Source organism: Strigops habroptila, chromosome Z (assembly GCF_004027225.2).
Source record: "Strigops habroptila isolate Jane chromosome Z, bStrHab1.2.pri, whole genome shotgun sequence".
Taxonomy (NCBI): domain Eukaryota; kingdom Metazoa; phylum Chordata; class Aves; order Psittaciformes; family Psittacidae; genus Strigops; species Strigops habroptila.
In genome coordinates, this window is record NC_044302.2 from 46940900 (window position 1) to 46957442 (window position 16543).

A 16543-nucleotide genomic window follows, 5' to 3' on the forward strand; every position below is an offset into this window, starting at 1 on the left:
TTCTCTGACTGTAAGGAGCAAGCAAAACCATGTTCCTGAAGGGCAAAGACGTGTCTTTAAAAGTGCTTCCTGGTTCTCTCCTGCATTTGCCAAGAGCCATCTATTGGCTCACTGTCCTATCAAGTGTCTCCTGGGTATGACATGGCATACAGCAATCTGCTGAAGCACGAAATTCATTTAATTTCCACATTCCCCACAACTGACTTCCATATTTTTAACAGCCACGTTCCCTCTCCGGCAGCTCGGGGGACGAAAGTGTGTTGCATTTATGCCTGTGAGGAAGGTGGGTGGGAGTGAGAGCACATGAGAAGCAAAGGCCCCCATAGTCGGGTGACTGTGTGCGTGGGACAGCCACGGCACTGTTGAGATAAACAATGACACACTCCATAATTTGAAAAGAAGAAAAAAAGAAAAACAAATGCCAAAATAATAAGAAAACAGGGTGTGTTTTCTGGGTGTGTGTTGTTTTTTTTTTCCCTCAGCCAGAGGACCCACATTCTTCTGTAACTGAGTGCAGATCACATAAATTATATTACTGTCCAGTTATTTTAGGCATTCATACAACAATCCCACAGCAACATTTTGGACTTGTATGTCTAAGCTGTATGCCTAAGCCTGTACTTGACTGTAAGCACACCAACAGGCAAATGGCAGCAGATGGGATCTGAGGACAGAGGCATGTAGGCACCTCCCCTCGTGGTTCACAAAGGGGTTATCCATCCATACTTGCCTACAGAAAGCAGCACTATGGAATGTATTATTATCTGGGTGGACTGTTTCCATTTGCTTGCATTAACTTCCACAAGAGCCGTGTGATGCTGAGCTGAGCTGGGGCATTCAGTAGCTGGGTTTTGAAGGTAGTCTGGGTTTCTCTATCGTTTTATCTTACCTGGCAGCAGGTTTCAAAGCAAGGCACCCTGGCTGATAAGGCTTTCCTGCTTTCTCTCTCCTGAGCCATCTACAGCAGCTGCATCTCCCCAAAGCAGCACAGGGCATATGCACCAGCTGCCTCTGTCTGCCAAGGGGCACATAGACACATGGGAAGCAGGGGCCAGCTGGAATAAAAAGCAAAACCCAGCAGAAGCTACCAAGCCCTTGTGGCACTGCTTCTCACCCACAGCCATCCTAACTCTTCTGGTGTTGCCATCAAAGGAAAAAGGGGATGTTCATGGCAAGGGACAGGCAGGGGAAGGAGCATGGAGAGCAGCACCCAAAGGGCTTAGAGTAGGCAGAACTAGGTCCAGAAAGGGCTAGGCAGGAAGCAACAAGCAGGGAGAAGAGTGAAGCTGATGACACTGTTAGGTCAGAAAAGGGACCCTAGTGGTTGTGGTGGTTCTGCTGCTGGAGTAAGCCACATACTTAATAAACTTCCAAAATAAACCTGGCTTATTCTCAGTACAAATTCCCAAGCTAAGAGATCTCCAAGACAAATCTCAGGGGACAATTCTGAGGCTGTGAAGGTGTTACCAGCTTTTCAGTGTCTACCACAAAGCAAAGCAACATATCAGGGCACATCCTGTTGGGATACGTTGGTACCCGAATGCTAATGAAGCATCTTTTTATCCACGGCCTCCACTAAGGCTTCCCATCTTCTGCCCAGCTGCATGCAGAGCAAACATTCCACAGGCTGGTAACCTGGCTGCTTAAGGCTGCAGAAATATCCCATTCATCACACAGCTAGCACCAAGCATCCCAAAACCTAACGTCACCTTTCCTGTGATTTCTATAGCAGGAGCTGAAGTTAGTACCCCAATGCTCCAAAAGGAAATTCGGCCAACCCAACAGAAGGAAAGGAAGGCCGCAACAGCCCCATTTTGCAGTCTTGCGCGCTGGGATGGGCAGTCATGCACTAGAACAAAGGACCTCTCCAAAACACACAGAAACAAATGGAAATTGAAGTTTCCATGAGAGAGCCCTCCTGGCTTGGAAAGCTGAAAGGACTAATGTTTGTGAGGATGATTTCTGGTCCTGCCTGACTCTCTCCAAGAGGGGAACTATCCAAGAGGGGCCCCATCCCTGGCAGTGTTCAAGGCCAGGTTGGATGGGGCTTTGAGCAACCTGGTCTCGCAGAAGGTGTCCCTGCCCATGTCAGGGGGGTTGGAACTCGATGATCTTTAAGCTCTCTTCCAACCTGATCCATTCTATGATTCTAGGAACTACTAAACAAGCTTGCACTGTCTCTAGTCATGCGTATTGATTTTAGGGTTTACCAACAGCCAAGCACCGCTCCTGCCAGTGCTGCAAAAAGCCTGCAACCCAGCGGGCAAGCGCAGTTCTGTGCTTTTGGTGCTGGGGTAAGAAACAGAAGAAAGTAAGTTAAGAAACGGTAAGGGAAGATCTTCCCCCAACCTGCCCCTTTCCTGCCTTCCAGCGCCGCAGCAGCCGTGTCCCCCCCACCCCGCGGCTCGCCCCAGCCCTCCTCCTTCCCGTAATAGGAACACGGCGCCGTGCCCCAGAGCCGGCAGAGAGCGGGGCGGGGGGAGGAAGGACGTGCGCGAGCCCGGCGAGGGCCCGTGCCTGCCGAATACTTCCTGCTCATCGTTACACAGCACTTTTTCCGCGGTCCCCGCGCTTTTTCTTCTCCCCTCCCCTGCCGGCGCTCCCCCTGGCGGCCCGTAGGGATGCACGGCCCGCCCTCCCCTGCCACGGCACCGCCCCGGGGCTCCGCCGGGCGGGCGGGGCTCGGACCATTGCCGCTGCCGCCCGAGACCCCGCTGCCGCCCGGCCCGGCCCGGCCCGGCCCTGCCCGGCCCGAAAGGACCCGACGCGACACCGCGGCGCTGGGCGCTCCGCGGGAGCGCGCCCCCCGCGCCGTGACGTCACCCGCGCCCCCGGGAACCCGAGCCCCGCTCCACGGGGCGGAGTGCGGCAGGGGGAGGGGGAGAGGAAGGGCGGCCCCGCGCATGCGCAGCACGGCGCAGCGGCGGGCATATAAGGCAGCGTGGCAGGGGCGGTCGGCGGGATATCGCTGAGGGCAGCTGGAGGTGGCGGTACGGGACCCGGCCGACGCGAGCGGAGCAGCACCAGCACAGGGACGAGGCTCTCGGCTGCCTTCTTGCCAGTCACCCGCCGACCCTCCTCCTCGACGCCGAGCCGCCGCCATGGTGAAGAGCGTGGGCAGCCTGGTGAGTCCGGCGGCGGCCGCTCCTCCCACCACGCCGCGCAGGGGGCAGCCCGCGGCCTCCTCCTCCGCCCGCGGCCCTGCTGCCTCCCCGCGCTGAGCGCGGCGGCCGCCGGCCCTTCGCCGTGAGAGGGACGGGGAGAGCGGCGCCTTGAGCATCGCCTCCCCGGCGGGAAGGGGGGCAGCGGGCGGGCCTGCCGGCGCTCCCGGCTGCCGAGAGAAGCTGAGCCGAGCAGGTGGTCCCGGTGGGCTCCGGTGAGGCCGTGTCCTGCGGAGGCTGGCGGGCGCCCGTGTCCGCCGCGGACATAGTCTGTGTTCGGCGGCTGCCCGGGCAGGAGGAGCCTCCTTCGCCGCTGCAGCGGGGGGAGGGGGCCGGTGAGGAGAGGACAAGGAGGACTCCCTTAGACTTAAGGCTTCCCAGAGTCAGAATGAGGCGGGAGATGCTGTAGTTTCGTATTATGACAAATTGTTGTTCATCTTCCTTTAAAATCTAAAGGAAGTGTCTCGAGCTGGTAACAGGATACTGCGGTACCCGAATTCAGAGATTCCTGCTTGCTTTATGTACTGCCAGTGTGTGGGGACCAGGCGGCTCTCTGGCCCATGAGCATACTAATACTTGTGACCGCAGCTTAAATACCTGTGCATGCAGAAACCTCCTCGGAGTTGAGGCAAACAAAATACCGCATTACTCAGGAACCGGAGACAGAACAGTGTGTGAGTCCAACCTGAAATTCTTATTCTGGTTTGCATTTCTCCCCCTTCTCCGTTTATGGGGGGACGGAACGGGTGAAGTTTTTGGGTGAAGCTTGAGGATTTTGCTATAGGGTGGAACAGCTTAAAAATGGAGAGTCATTAAACCTGGCTTTGGCAAAAGAGCCTGCTCTAACTTTAAGTGGACTAGGCTTCTGCTGTCCTCCTAGCTATGAGCATTGATTGATAGTCTGCTGTAATTAAAGCATGGTTTTGTTGCATATCCTTGGAGAGCGTGGACTCAACAGACATGCTGACAACAAGGTGTAAGAACACCCCGAGTATTCAAGTACAGTGCAGCTGGGGTTTCTGGGTTACTTCTGTTTTTCTCATAACAAAAAAGAAAACCCCTTCTTCCACTACCTGCAAAAGTACCTTCTGTGTGTGACATCTGTAAAGTAATGTGGATGTGACAGCTAGCTAGATATGGCCCCTTTCCTATCACCTCCTCAGAAACTGACTAGCTTCTGAAGAATGGCTCCTTTAAGGGTGCTTTCACTGGTCCCTTTCAAGTCCCTGCTAGAGGACGGAAGGAGCAGTGCTTCAGTTGGTTCAATTATGTGGTCTCGAGGTGGGTGACTCATGTAATAGGGCCTGACTGTGGTCACAATGACTTTTATAGCAGAAGCTAGTGGGGTATTTAAACTGTTAAAAAGCTGGTGTTGTCAAAGGTTTCCTCTTTACGCAAGCTGCCTCCTTATTAATTGAGTCAAAGCAAATACTGAAAACTTGCAGCTTCAGATGCAGAAATGGTGTCTGCTAGGGAGTTTGGGCAGTTGAACCTTCAGTCTGTTTTTGCAAGCTTCTGTATTTAAAAAAAAAACCCAAAACAAACCAACCCAAATCACCACTAAATTATGTAGTAACCATTGCCAGTCAGCTGATGGCTGGGTTAATCCAAGTTCAAGGGTGACTTGATATGAGTTGGAAATCACATTTGCAGGCAAGGTCCGCACCACCTAGCAGGTTGATTAAAGCTATCATGTCTGCTGCTGAGAACTAGACACTACTTTCAGCACCGTCTGTGGTCAGTAGCCTTCATTTTGAGGTATTACCTGGTGCTGGGAATCCCTGCTGCACTGGAGACTGTCATTACTAGAGCCTTTTCTCTTACTTGGCCCTTGGAAATAGAGGCCTGATGCTAATGTATTTGTTGAATGCAGCACGTGCTTTTATGCTGGGGGACAATACAAGTAAAATGAGGTCTTACATGTGCTCAGGGGGTGGTAGTGTTTAAAAGAAAAAACTAAAACAAAACCAAACAACTGGTCAGAGGCTTCCCCAGTAGGGTGCTACCTGGAGAAAGTACTGGTGGTTGAAGCCGTAAGGTCATCTGATGGTGTGACCAAATGGCCGTGTGGTGGGAGGTTCCCCTTGTGTTGACAAAGCTGACTTGGTTTTTTATGACAGCTTGTCACTTCACAGTTAACATGGAAGACAACTATGGAAGCCAGTCGCATGGGTGAAGTAGCTTGTTTTGCCCCCACTGCTGTTTTCCTTCCTTTAGGGAGATTACCCTTTCTGGGAAAACTTTCTGAACTTCTCCTGTAGTTCAGTAATTTTTAACTTGCAAGAGTAAGCACCTTTGGACCTGTATCTCTTCACTCTCCCACAGCCATTTTAGCCAGTACGAAAGGTGGCTCACATGGTAACTAACACCTGATTGTAGTCAGCACCAGGTCTCCAGTGGTGTCTGGTGTGTTACCAACTGTAGGTATGATGACCTCCCACATTCCCCTTGCTCCATGCAACAGCAAACCTGAGGTGTGTGGCCATCTGACAAAACAAATCCCAGGGCTGGACTTCCTTTTGCAGAATACAGTAATTAGGTAGCCAGATGGAGGACTTCAGGGTAGGAAGAGGATGGTCTAACTGGCTGGTGCAGGAAGTGGAAACAGTAAAGAGCTGGTGATGTTGCAGTGCAGAGGTATGAGAAGCTATGCCAAAATCAAGCTGTAGGATTTGAAGGTGGAGAAGAGTAAGGCTTGACTGAGAAACTTCTGGTATAAGCAGTTTCAGGGAGCTAGCATGGATTGCTGTGTACAGAGACCTTTGTTGGTGGGAGTGGGGCACTTCTGGGACTGGGGTATGGGAATGCATACTATGTCAGTACAGGAGTGGGGCAGTGTGGAGGGACAGGAAAACTTACTGTTCCCATCTCTTTCAGACTGAGAGCAGGTGATGTGGAGTCTTAGCTACTGGTGTTATAGCAGAGTAGACTGAATATCCAAGATGCAAGGATGAAAGAACTCAAATGTAGAGGCTGAGCTTCTGAAGATAGCTACATTGGGAGGGAAAATGCCTTATTAATAGGTATGTAATGCCAGGTGTATTTGGAATTACAGGAAGTTATGAAGACTGTTACATAGGTTATTCATGCATAAGAATGCTGGTACAGGACCCTGTGCTTGGTTGTTAAATATACTTGTGACTAGTTTGACTGTGTACATTCTTGGCTACTCACCTGCATGACATTCTTTAATGGGGGCTGGGGAAGAGCTTACTAGAATAAAGTATCAACTTACTGTGGCTGATTACAGAAGCTGGCATTAATTATTTAACTCCTGCACTGCAAAACCAATCACTGAGTACATGTGGCAGTAACTGTGCTGCTGTCAGGTAGCTGTTGCTGGCAGAGCTCTAATGCTCTGGTTTGTCAAGTTGCGGAGAGTGAAGCAGCTATCTTTTATATGCATAATCTGAAATGAAGTTTATGTTAACAGCTCTCCCGAAGCTTACATTGCCATGAGAACAAAGTTGAGGAATGTTGAAGTGGCTTGCACTTGCTTTGGAAAAGACACTGTCAGAAAGTAGCTGATTAGCGTTTTCTGCTTCTGCCCGAGATACTTGTTTCTCTCCTGCTAGCATGCAAGTATTTATTGCTTTTAATGGCTTTCAGTTCTGCTAAAACATTCAAATTTTGACCAGAAAACATGACCTATAAATTCCAAAGAACATGGTCCAAAAATGGTTGGTGTCACTAAGTGCAACAAACAGACTCGAAGCTCTAAATAATTCTTGGGTGTTATGTGTGTGGTCTGTATGTGTAGCATTGCTTTGGCTAGTGATGTTACACATGGGTTCACTTGGCAAAATAAGTGGAAAAAAAAAAACCCACAAAACAAATCTGAGGTTGCTTTAGAAAACTAGCTGTAAAGTAAATCACACAACATCATTTTGATGTTAGCCATTGACTGGAAAAGGCATCAAACTGGAGGAGTGCGGAAAAAGGGTTGTTCTTTTAAAATTCTGCAGTGGAAAGTCTGTCCCAGATGAAAATGAAAGTCTTCCTGCCAAGACTGAAATGAGAAACTTAAAAACCATAAGGATCGCATTCAGGGGTAAACTAACAGCTTACAGAGTTGAGGATTGTAGGCTAGATGAATTTCTAGCTTATGTTTCCACAGTTCAGTGCGTTGGGGTGACTGAGCATTTTGGTCTCTTTCCAGTTGAAGAGTCATAAGACACTGGCTGATGCTAGCAGTGGTGAAAGCAATTCATACTGAAGTACTTACATGATGTGTTTAAAGAGATACCAAAATGGTTGGTGTGTTAAGGCTGATAGCAAGCTAGCTTTGGGGATTAGTCTAAATCATTTCAGAAAGGAGGGGGGGAAATCATTAATGTGTTCAATTCTTTTGTTCTTTTACAGTCTGAATTTGAGGCAGAATTGCAGTCTGCTGGTGAGAAGCTTATAGTCGTTGACTTCTCTGCCACATGGTGTGGACCATGCAAAATGATCAAGCCCTTTTTCCACGTAAGTAGCCTTTTTGTTTTTATTGGCAACTGTATTAAAGTATACAGAATGTTTTTGTGCTGCTTAACAATAACATGGGAGAAACTTCCTTTTGCTACATGTGATTTCCAGCCTTTTCTGGAAAAGGGAGAAGTTACAGAAGTATCTCCTTTGAGACTGTCAAGTTAAATATACTAACCTTTTATGCAGCTGGGAGGTCAAACGTGGTTTAAATTCTGCTGTCCTAATGCTTACATGCATCTTGGGTCTGTAGGGGCCTAACAGTTACATTGCCTCAAGAGGTGGGCTGTAGAGTGAAACAATGTTTATCCTTCCGTACACAGTTATTGCAATCCCTCCTCCTGTGCTTAGGTGTCAATGATGGCAGCACCAACCTTATCGTTTATATGGATGTCTCTTAGAAAAAGCTTTCCTGGAACATTGTAACTGAATAGTTTCTTACTTTGTTCTAGAGTTTGTGTGAGAAGTATGGCGATGTGGTGTTCATCGAAATTGATGTGGATGATGCCCAGGTATGGTCTGGGGTGATGCTGAAAGGGGGCAGCTAATGAGTTCCACATGAGCAACGATGAAGATGTCTTGTTTAAAAATCACATTGCAGATACTGAAACAAAATGAGATTACCTCAATTTTGAGAAGCAGAGATTAGGGATTTAGCACTTACACTGGAAATAGCAAATTTTTTGTTAGAGGACACCTGAACAGAGCAAACTGTCTTGGTTATCTTCACGCTTGAAGACCTATGGCATGTGTTGAGTAGGTTGAGAACAGTGACCCTCTACTTTGGGAGGGAGTGTTAGTCTAAGGCGTTAAGCTGCTTTGATGCAATCTTCCCTAATACTAATGGGTCGCAACTGTCTGGGGAGCTGTCTGGTCTCTCCACTGCTCTTGGCACTGTTGCCTCTTTCATGTCTTGAATTAAGTGCAGTAAAATGTCTGCTGTATAGCAGATCCAGCAGTGTCAAACTGGTACTTAAACAATGTTGGGTTGAAACACAAGAGTTTCTGTAGTGCTCTTGAGCCTTACAAATAGTCATATCTGTTTTGATTGAGAGGTCTTCTTTTCCGAACACAGAGTACGGGTATAGTGAATGTGGTTCTGCTATAGCACGAATTAAATGCTGAAGGGGGGGTCCTTCAGGCTTACTTCAGGGAGATGTTAACACTGCACTCTTTTCGCTAGTGATGGCCTACCAGAAGTGCTTTTACTTCATTTTAAGCAGTAATGGCTTTGCCCTATCACCTAAACAAAAGGCAGCTAGTGGGTTCTAAATTTAACATCCTTCAGATGTGTACAGCTGCAGATTGTCTTCTGTCTCTTCCAGGACGTTGCTGCACACTGTGATGTAAAGTGCATGCCAACGTTCCAGTTCTACAAGAATGGGAAAAAGGTAGGCACTGCTTTTTTGCAACATTCTAAATGTTTGAAAGAAGATTGGGAATATTAGACCACTTACCCTGCTTTCTCTTGATAATGGTTACGGGGCACCACTGGCATGGCCTCTGAGAGTGAGCAAGTTCATCTTGCAAATGTAGCAGGACCAGCAGTTAACTGATGAAGCAAACCCTATTGTTAATGGGTAGTGAACTGAGTTAGTGTTACCGGCCAGTCTTACAGGCAGAGCGCCATGAGAGATTAGTGGGGTTGGATGTCTAGGTTAAGACTGCTAGTCTGTCTGCCTAGCACCCTGGTTTTTACCATCTTGGTTAGTATTTGTTCTCTGGGTGCAGCTCATAGTTGGGCTGAGATGTGAATGTATGTGGTGGAATCCCACCCAAACAGGAGCCTTAAACATATCTGAATGTAGACACAGCTGAAACAACTGCTCATATGCTTTTACATAGCGGCAGTGTAACCTGTTAAGTGGAGGCCCTGTCTGTGGCAGAGGACCTGCTCCGTCAAGAGGTGGATGAGATGGGATTCAGACCATGCTTTGACAGCATAGTGGGCTGCCTGTGCACGATAGATGTGAATGCCTCTCAGCTCAGCAATTCTCTAGTTCAGGCAAAATGTGTTGTCTCAGACTTTTAGTTTGCCAAACAAGCTGAAGGTAGGCTTTGCTAAAGTGAAGCACTGCCTGGATTGAGGTTTCATGGCTGAAGGCAATGGAATTGCACCTCGTAAAGTGAGTGTCGGGTGCAGAGTGACCTTCAGCTCAATTCAGTATGAGGCCAAGTCATGACTAATAATGAACCTTTGACAATTTTCTCAAGGTAAACTCCCACAGCTTCTTAATGCAATTGGAAGAATTGTGTTTATGATGTGACAGGGTGTAGGTGGTATATGTAACCCTGCTGTCTGGCTTTTTGTTCTGGGCAACCTTGGCAGTTCTCTGAATACATAAGTACCAAGCAAGCAATTTCATGACCTTTAGTGCAGTCTGCTCTGTACTTTGCACCCCAGTAGGAACTGGAAGACAGCACTACTGTTCTTGAGATGTGAATGTTGCCTTTGTCTTTCTGTGCAAGTTGCAACAAGCACAAGTTTCACAGGAGAAGCCAGGCTCAGGGCCAGGTCATCTGAAGCAATCATTCCAGAATTTGATGGGTAAGAGTCGTGAGCAGTCCAAGGTAACTTTGAGCTACCTCTGCTGTATAGTGACCTCCAGTCTCTTCAAGCCTGTACTTCGGACTTCCAGCATTGGTTCAGGATCAGTTGTCTTCTCTACATGGTTTTACATGTAGAAAGCTCCAGCAATAGCAGTCTGGAAGTGGTTCTTTTTAGGGCTTTTGGGGATGAGAAAACGTACTTGTAGCAGAGTTCAATAGACGTGTTTGTGTCTGGATGCTATATATCTAATATTATAACGCATTGAATGCAAAAGTTCTAAAATTCAATCTCTTTTTACAGGTGCAGGAGTTCTCTGGGGCCAATAAAGAGAAGCTGGAAGAGACCATTAAAAGCCTAGTCTAAATTCCAGCCATGCAGACTTTGAAGCATGACTGCTTCGGCTAAATTATAGCCTGTAACTTTTCTACTTAAAAAAAAAAAACTAAGCAAGCTAGCTAGATTAAGTGGTGGAAACTGTCCTCTTGATCTATGTAAATGAGTACAATAAAGTGTAAATTCTTCACTTTTGGATACTGCCCTGTGTTTAAAAGAAAATGTAAGGAGTTTCATGATGTCATCAAGGTCTTGGGTTTTGCTGTGTAAAAGGAGTACTGTCTGGGTACAAACACTTGTCAAATGCAACCTGATTGATTCTTTTATTGCTGGGGGTGGAAAACTGTGTTCTGTGGGCCAGCAATGACATAGCTCTGGGAGAGGTCCGCTGACACCTTTCTCAGGTGGTAGTCACCAGGCTGTAATCCAAAGAGCAACAGTCTGGCTTGCAGATGAAGAAAGGGGAGTTCAGGAGTTGCAGAAAAGAGGGTGGTCACAGGGTGGAATGGCTTCTTTCTTTCATTGCCTCTTTTTAGCTAAAGATTCTTTTAAAATTTGTCAAGCTTCATTTTAGACTCAAAGCTAAGACTTGGCTTTTCAGGCCATAATGCCAATCCTACCATGGAAGTGTAAGGTAGGACTTGGAGCTGCTGCCTTTTTGCCTTGCTGTTGTACCTTCTGGTTCTGTTAGTAGCAAAGTGTGTTTAATTTGAATTGGTCGGTTTTGTTCCTAGGTAGTAGTCTGGAACAAATGACTGTGAAGAGGTAGAACCTGCAGTGTCTTAACTCCAAGATAACTTGGATTTATATATTATCACTTTCATTTGACTGCACTATTGCATTCTTAGAACACAGTGAATGCTTCTTTGTGCTGGACAGTAAACTGGACTCACCAGACCTGCACCAGGTTGTCTATGTGAATTATTGCTATCACTGAATTATTACTGCCAGCCTCTGTATTCATTCAGCTATTCTTCCCAGTGTTACCAAGGGGATCTGCTGTGCTTTTCCACCAGATGAGGATGTCTTTCTTGCTGGCTTGGGTGTTGTCCTGGATAAGAATTCAGTCAATGAGGAGGCAGGGCTGTAGCTAGCAGCTATGCCTAATGCTGCTAACCACACAGCTAGGTGAGCTTTTCTGCTCATGGAGTATCATTGATGAAAAAGCAAGACTTCTGCTACATATACAGACAAGTAGGAATGAGTGAGCCTCTTTGTGGTAGGGAGCTTGTGTGTGACTCAGCCTTACACTCATTTCACAAGCATGCATGAATTTCCTTGCTCTTGAGGACTGAGGCCTTTTAGCAGCTTGCTGCACATGTTCCCTATTTGAAACAAGATCTTTCCAGCCCAAGGAGTCACTGCACCCTTTAGCTGAGGATGAGCCATCAAAGATCTGCTTGGATGGAAGCGCTAGGTTGTGATTATGCAATGAGAAGGACATGCAAAATGTTTTCTGTGCAGCTCCAGCTATTTGACTAAGAAGTGCAGCAGAAGTGTGTAGACTGACAGCTGAAAGACTGTTTGCACAGGTAAGTGGGAAACCACTGCCCCAAGTGGTGCTGTGGGTGGGATGGTGGGGAGAGAATAAAATAAAGCTGGGGCAAGAATGTATCATTAACACCATACCATCTGCAAACAAGCATATTGCTCTTGAAAGCAGTTTCTATGTGGCTTGCTTACTCCTGAGCAGTAGCTGGGAGCAAGAAAGAGTTAAACAATCAGTGGTAGGAAGTCCAGATGAAGTTTAGTAGGAGCCCCTAACATCCAGCTTGCTCCTTAAGAAATGAGGAAGCCACTGAGATATGCTGCAGCACATGGTGTTTGCTGAGGTGAGGCCAGACGAGGTTGCTGCCTACTGCCTCAGGGGGATGGGCAGTTAATGGGTGGGAAATGCTGCTCATGTGTTGTTTGACTTTGTTACTCCCTTAACAAGATGCCACTGCAGCAGCCTTGAAAGATCCAGGTGACAAGTTACTGGAAATTCAAGACAGGATTAGGAAAGATGGGAAAGGCTGGAATAACTTGTGCTGAAACCAGGCGTGCAAAGCAGTTCTTGGAAGTGCAGCAAGTCTTCAGGTTCCTGTGCTGCAGTATCTTCCTGCTCTGAGTGCTGGCACGTAGGGATAGTGTGATGAAAATAACTTGGATAGCTTTATGTGAAAGGAGGTGTTCTTTAAGGCTTGGCTCTTGGAGACGTGTGCAGTGAGGATCTGTGTGCTGGGAGAACTTTCCCTCTGCAGGAACCAGCAAGCATATGCATAGATACGTCAGAACTGGAGTGTTTGGAGTTAGTTCTTGCATGATGGGTGATGGAAAACAAAGCCTAATGATTGCACCTAGCTGAGCTATGACGGGCCTCAGTCCCTACAGCACCAGTGCTCCTGCTGGGAGGAGAACCTCAGTTCAGGATGGGAGCTGGACTGAATCCCAGCGGGCAAGAACCTGGTGCTTCAAGCACTGTTAAAGCAAAGATACAGCAAATGAAAGTTTTGCCGTAAGTGGGATGGGTACAAGTCGCCTTGCTAAAAACTTGGGCCATCTGCCCTGCCACATGGATATTAAGTAACACCCTGGAGAGCTCAACGGGTGTGGTGTTCTGCTTGTTTTTCATGTCAAGAGGTAAGACCAGTATTACCATGTGCCAGACAGTGGCACAGCAATCACAGTTTCATTGAACTCTGTGGTCTGCTGCTTGCATGAACAGAACCAACTGCTTTGATCAGTGCCTGAAAAGATGCCTTTGAGAGGGAAGTGGTAGGTGGCAAACTGACTCGAATGTTTGGAAGAAGCTTGAGGTATGTGGCAGAGAAGAAAACATATAAAGGTTTCTCCTGGGAGTAAGGGCTCCAGAAAGAAGTTCTGCCCTGAGGCAATGACTGCAGTCTCATTTGGTTATGAAATGGCTGGGATCTGTGCCTTGCTGTCAAACCGGTAGAGCAAGATGTTTTTGTCTGAAGGCCTGTTGCCTAGCTTGCTTTCTTACAGTGGGCTGGCCAACAGGAAGAGAAGTACTTCCTTGAGCACTGCAATTGGAACACATGGCTCAAATAACTAGGCTTAACGAGAGGGGACTAACTCACGAAAGGGAGCGGCAAGGGGTTACAGAGTGAACAAGGGAACTGTGTGTGATAGAGATTGCAGTGAAACAGTGGCACTAACTCATCCATGTGTTCTGAAACTGCCATCATGTGCCTGGGGAAGGAGTCTCTTAACCACCTGCACATCTCTTCCACATCTCTTGGAGCAGTCAGTCTAACCCCAGTTAACCATCTGCTTTTTTATTCTCTCCTTGACCTAAATGAAGTTAGACTTGGTTTCCTCCCTTGAATGATTCCAGTAAGAGTATTTAATTATTTTAATATTTAAATTCTTACTCTTCATTTGTCAAACCTAGCTGGATCTAGCAGGGACAAAAAAAAACCACCATTGCTTTACCTGTGCCCACATACTGTGACATAGCAGTTCCCCTGTGCTCTATGATGTGCAGCTTTCAGCCACTCAAGGCATTGGCTTGAGGAATATGCTGGTGAAATCCTTGCTGGATGAACTCTGTAGTGCTGGTCTCTGGCCCGTGGAGAGGGATGGGAGAGTCACAGGCAAAACAGGCTTGACTTAGGGAAATTAACTTACTATCCTAGTCTGTTTAGTTGCAGTAAGAAATAAGAACAAATCTACAACCACCTTCCCCTGTCTCTCCCAGGCTTAGTTTCCCTTCTGGCTCTTCTGCTGTCCCACCCCTGAGCAGTGCAGAGGAATGGGGGGTGTGCTCAGTTCTTAACATGTCACCTCTGCTGCTCCTTCCTCCTCATACTCTTCCCATGTTCCAGTGTGGGGTCTGTAGGGTACAGTCCTTTCGGAATGGATTGTTCCGGTACGGGTGCCCATTGGCCACAGATCCTGCCAGCAAACCTGCTCCACTGTAGGCTCCTCTCCACAGTCCAGAAGCCCTGCCAGGAGGCAGTTCTTCTGTGGGTTGTCCATGGGCTGCATGTTCCCCTTGCTCTAGTGTGGGGTCCTCCCTGCACTGCAGGTGGATATCTGCACCATGGGCTGCAGAAGCACAGCCTCCCTCACCATGGTCTGCACCACAGGCTGCAGGGTTAAATCTCTGCTCTGGTGCCTGGAACACCTCCTCCCCTGTTGCACTGACCTTGCTGCCTGCATGGTGGCTTTTCCTCATGTACTCTTGTTCGCCTCTCGCTGCTGCTGGGGCATAGTGCTTTCTTACCCTTCATCAAGTATGTTCTTGGGTGTCTCAGCTCTGGCCAGCAGCAGGTCCCTTTTGGAGCTGGCTGTCACTGGCTTTCATGTAGCGGCAGCTTCTGGTGTCCTCTCACGGTAGCCACCCTGGCAGCCTCCCTCCCCACCCATTTCACCCCTAAACCTTCCCATGTAAACCTAAGACACTGATATGCTGACAACAGGCAATGTGGCACTGAGGGGGCACCAGGCTAGGCAGGGGCCTGGCCATGGCAGAGAGTCTCTGCTCTTCACCTGAAGCAGTAAGTAAGTGTACCAACTCTACACCAACTGCTGCAACCTTTATCTGTAGGTCTTCCTCAGAAAACCAAACACAAAACTGTGGCAGGAAGAACAATCTGATAAGGAGGTCTGGGAGGCAGTGGGTGCTGTACTCAGTTTAGCTGAGCAGAGGTTAAACTATACTGTGGATCCTTCTTTTCAGTGGAGATTTCATGCAGGTGAGAAGCATAACCGGTCAGATGCTTCCAGCTTTGGTGAGGATCAACTAGATGAGTTTGAAGAACTTGTAAACGGTCTTGTGGAGATGTCAGAGAAGCACATCCATATGAAATGCATTTTTTCCTCCTCTGGAGAGGGAAAGCTGGGATGGCCCAGGTTGGTAGACAGAGTAGGTGAAGAATGCATGGGATCTGCGTGAAGCTTGCTCTCTACGAGCAGCTGGCGCACTAATCTGCCAGTCTCCACAAGGTGGCAGTGACTGGCTATACATGCCTTTATACACACCCTGGCCCTGGGAACGCTTTTCCCTCTCTGACAGCATCAGCTGATGGTGGCGTCTCTCTAGGTAATGGGCTGGAAGAGAATGCCTGGGGGGTGGATTCCTACTATCCAGGTGCCACCATCTGAATGGCCCCCAGAAACGGGAGTGGCAGAGGTGTGAACAGGCTCTAGGGATGGGGAGAAGCCAGGCCCTGGGTCCAACTGTATCCACAGAGGAAAAGTTTTAGACCAGGCTTGTGCCATCTCCCCTCCACTGTAGTCAGTGCATGGCATTTCCTCAAGGAAGCAATTAAAGTTTGGTTTTCATTTTCCTTTGCTCTGTTTCTAGTCCCTCTGAGAGGCGAGCCTGGAAGAAGAGCAAGGCCTGGAACCATGAACAGGCCTCAGGACTCTGAAGCCTTCTGGCAACAGAAATGCAATAGAGTCAGTTTTAGCACCACCTAGCAGAACAGCCCCAAGCACTTTCAAGCTTAGTAGGAAGTGGAGTTCGTGTTCAGCTAGTTATGAGGGGCTGAGGACAGGAACAGAAGGCATCTCCCCACACTGCAGGTAAAGGCCAGCAGCAAGCTAAGCTGTGGGGGACCTGCTTGGAGCTGTTGCTGTCTAGCCGGGTTGCGGTGTGAGAGACGAACAGCCAGTCAGGGGGTGTGGGAGCAAGGTAAGAGCAAAGGATCTGAGGTTTGTCTTGCTCTCTTCAATGCAGGCTGCACCAGAGGTGCTGGGGATTTGATTCATCTGGGAACAGGGCTCCCATAAGAATGGACACTGGCTGGATTGTGTTGTCCTGTCCCCTCCTGTGGGCACCTGCCCTGGAGGACCATGAGAGGAGCTCAGCAGGAAGCAGTGCACTCCTGGAACAGCCCCTCAGTTTCAGCCAGCACAGCTATTTGCAGCAACTCCTGGGGCTTCCTGAGGCCACCCTTGGTGTGGCAGACAATGGTGAATTTCTAAAGGCTGGTCCCTGCTGGGTCCTGAGCTCAGGCAGGTTATTATTGCCCCCAGCCTCAGCTTGAATTCTCTTAGGAACAGGACACAAAAGTTGCAA

The 16543-nt window shown here is 48.3% G+C and overlaps 1 protein-coding gene across 5 annotated transcripts; it reads left to right on the plus strand.

Moving 5' to 3' along the window:
• Window positions 1-2585: 2585 nt before the first annotated feature.
• Window positions 2586-16543, plus strand: TXN (thioredoxin). 5 transcript variants are annotated; one of them, XM_030471189.1, is made up of 6 exons: window positions 2626-3125; window positions 7524-7628; window positions 8081-8140; window positions 8954-9019; window positions 15068-15215; window positions 15827-16543. In XM_030471189.1, exons 1-6 carry the CDS (start codon window positions 3102-3104, stop codon window positions 15940-15942), a joined length of 519 nt encoding a protein of 172 aa, XP_030327049.1. In that variant the 5' UTR covers window positions 2626-3101; the 3' UTR covers window positions 15943-16543. The 5 variants fall into 5 exon arrangements, with proteins under 5 accessions (XP_030327052.1, XP_030327049.1, XP_030327051.1 ...); XM_030471191.1 differs by lacking the exons at window positions 15068-15215; window positions 15827-16543 and adding exons at window positions 10098-10176; window positions 10480-10703; XM_030471192.1 differs by lacking the exons at window positions 15068-15215; window positions 15827-16543 and adding an exon at window positions 10480-10703 and having other exon boundaries at window positions 2586-3125.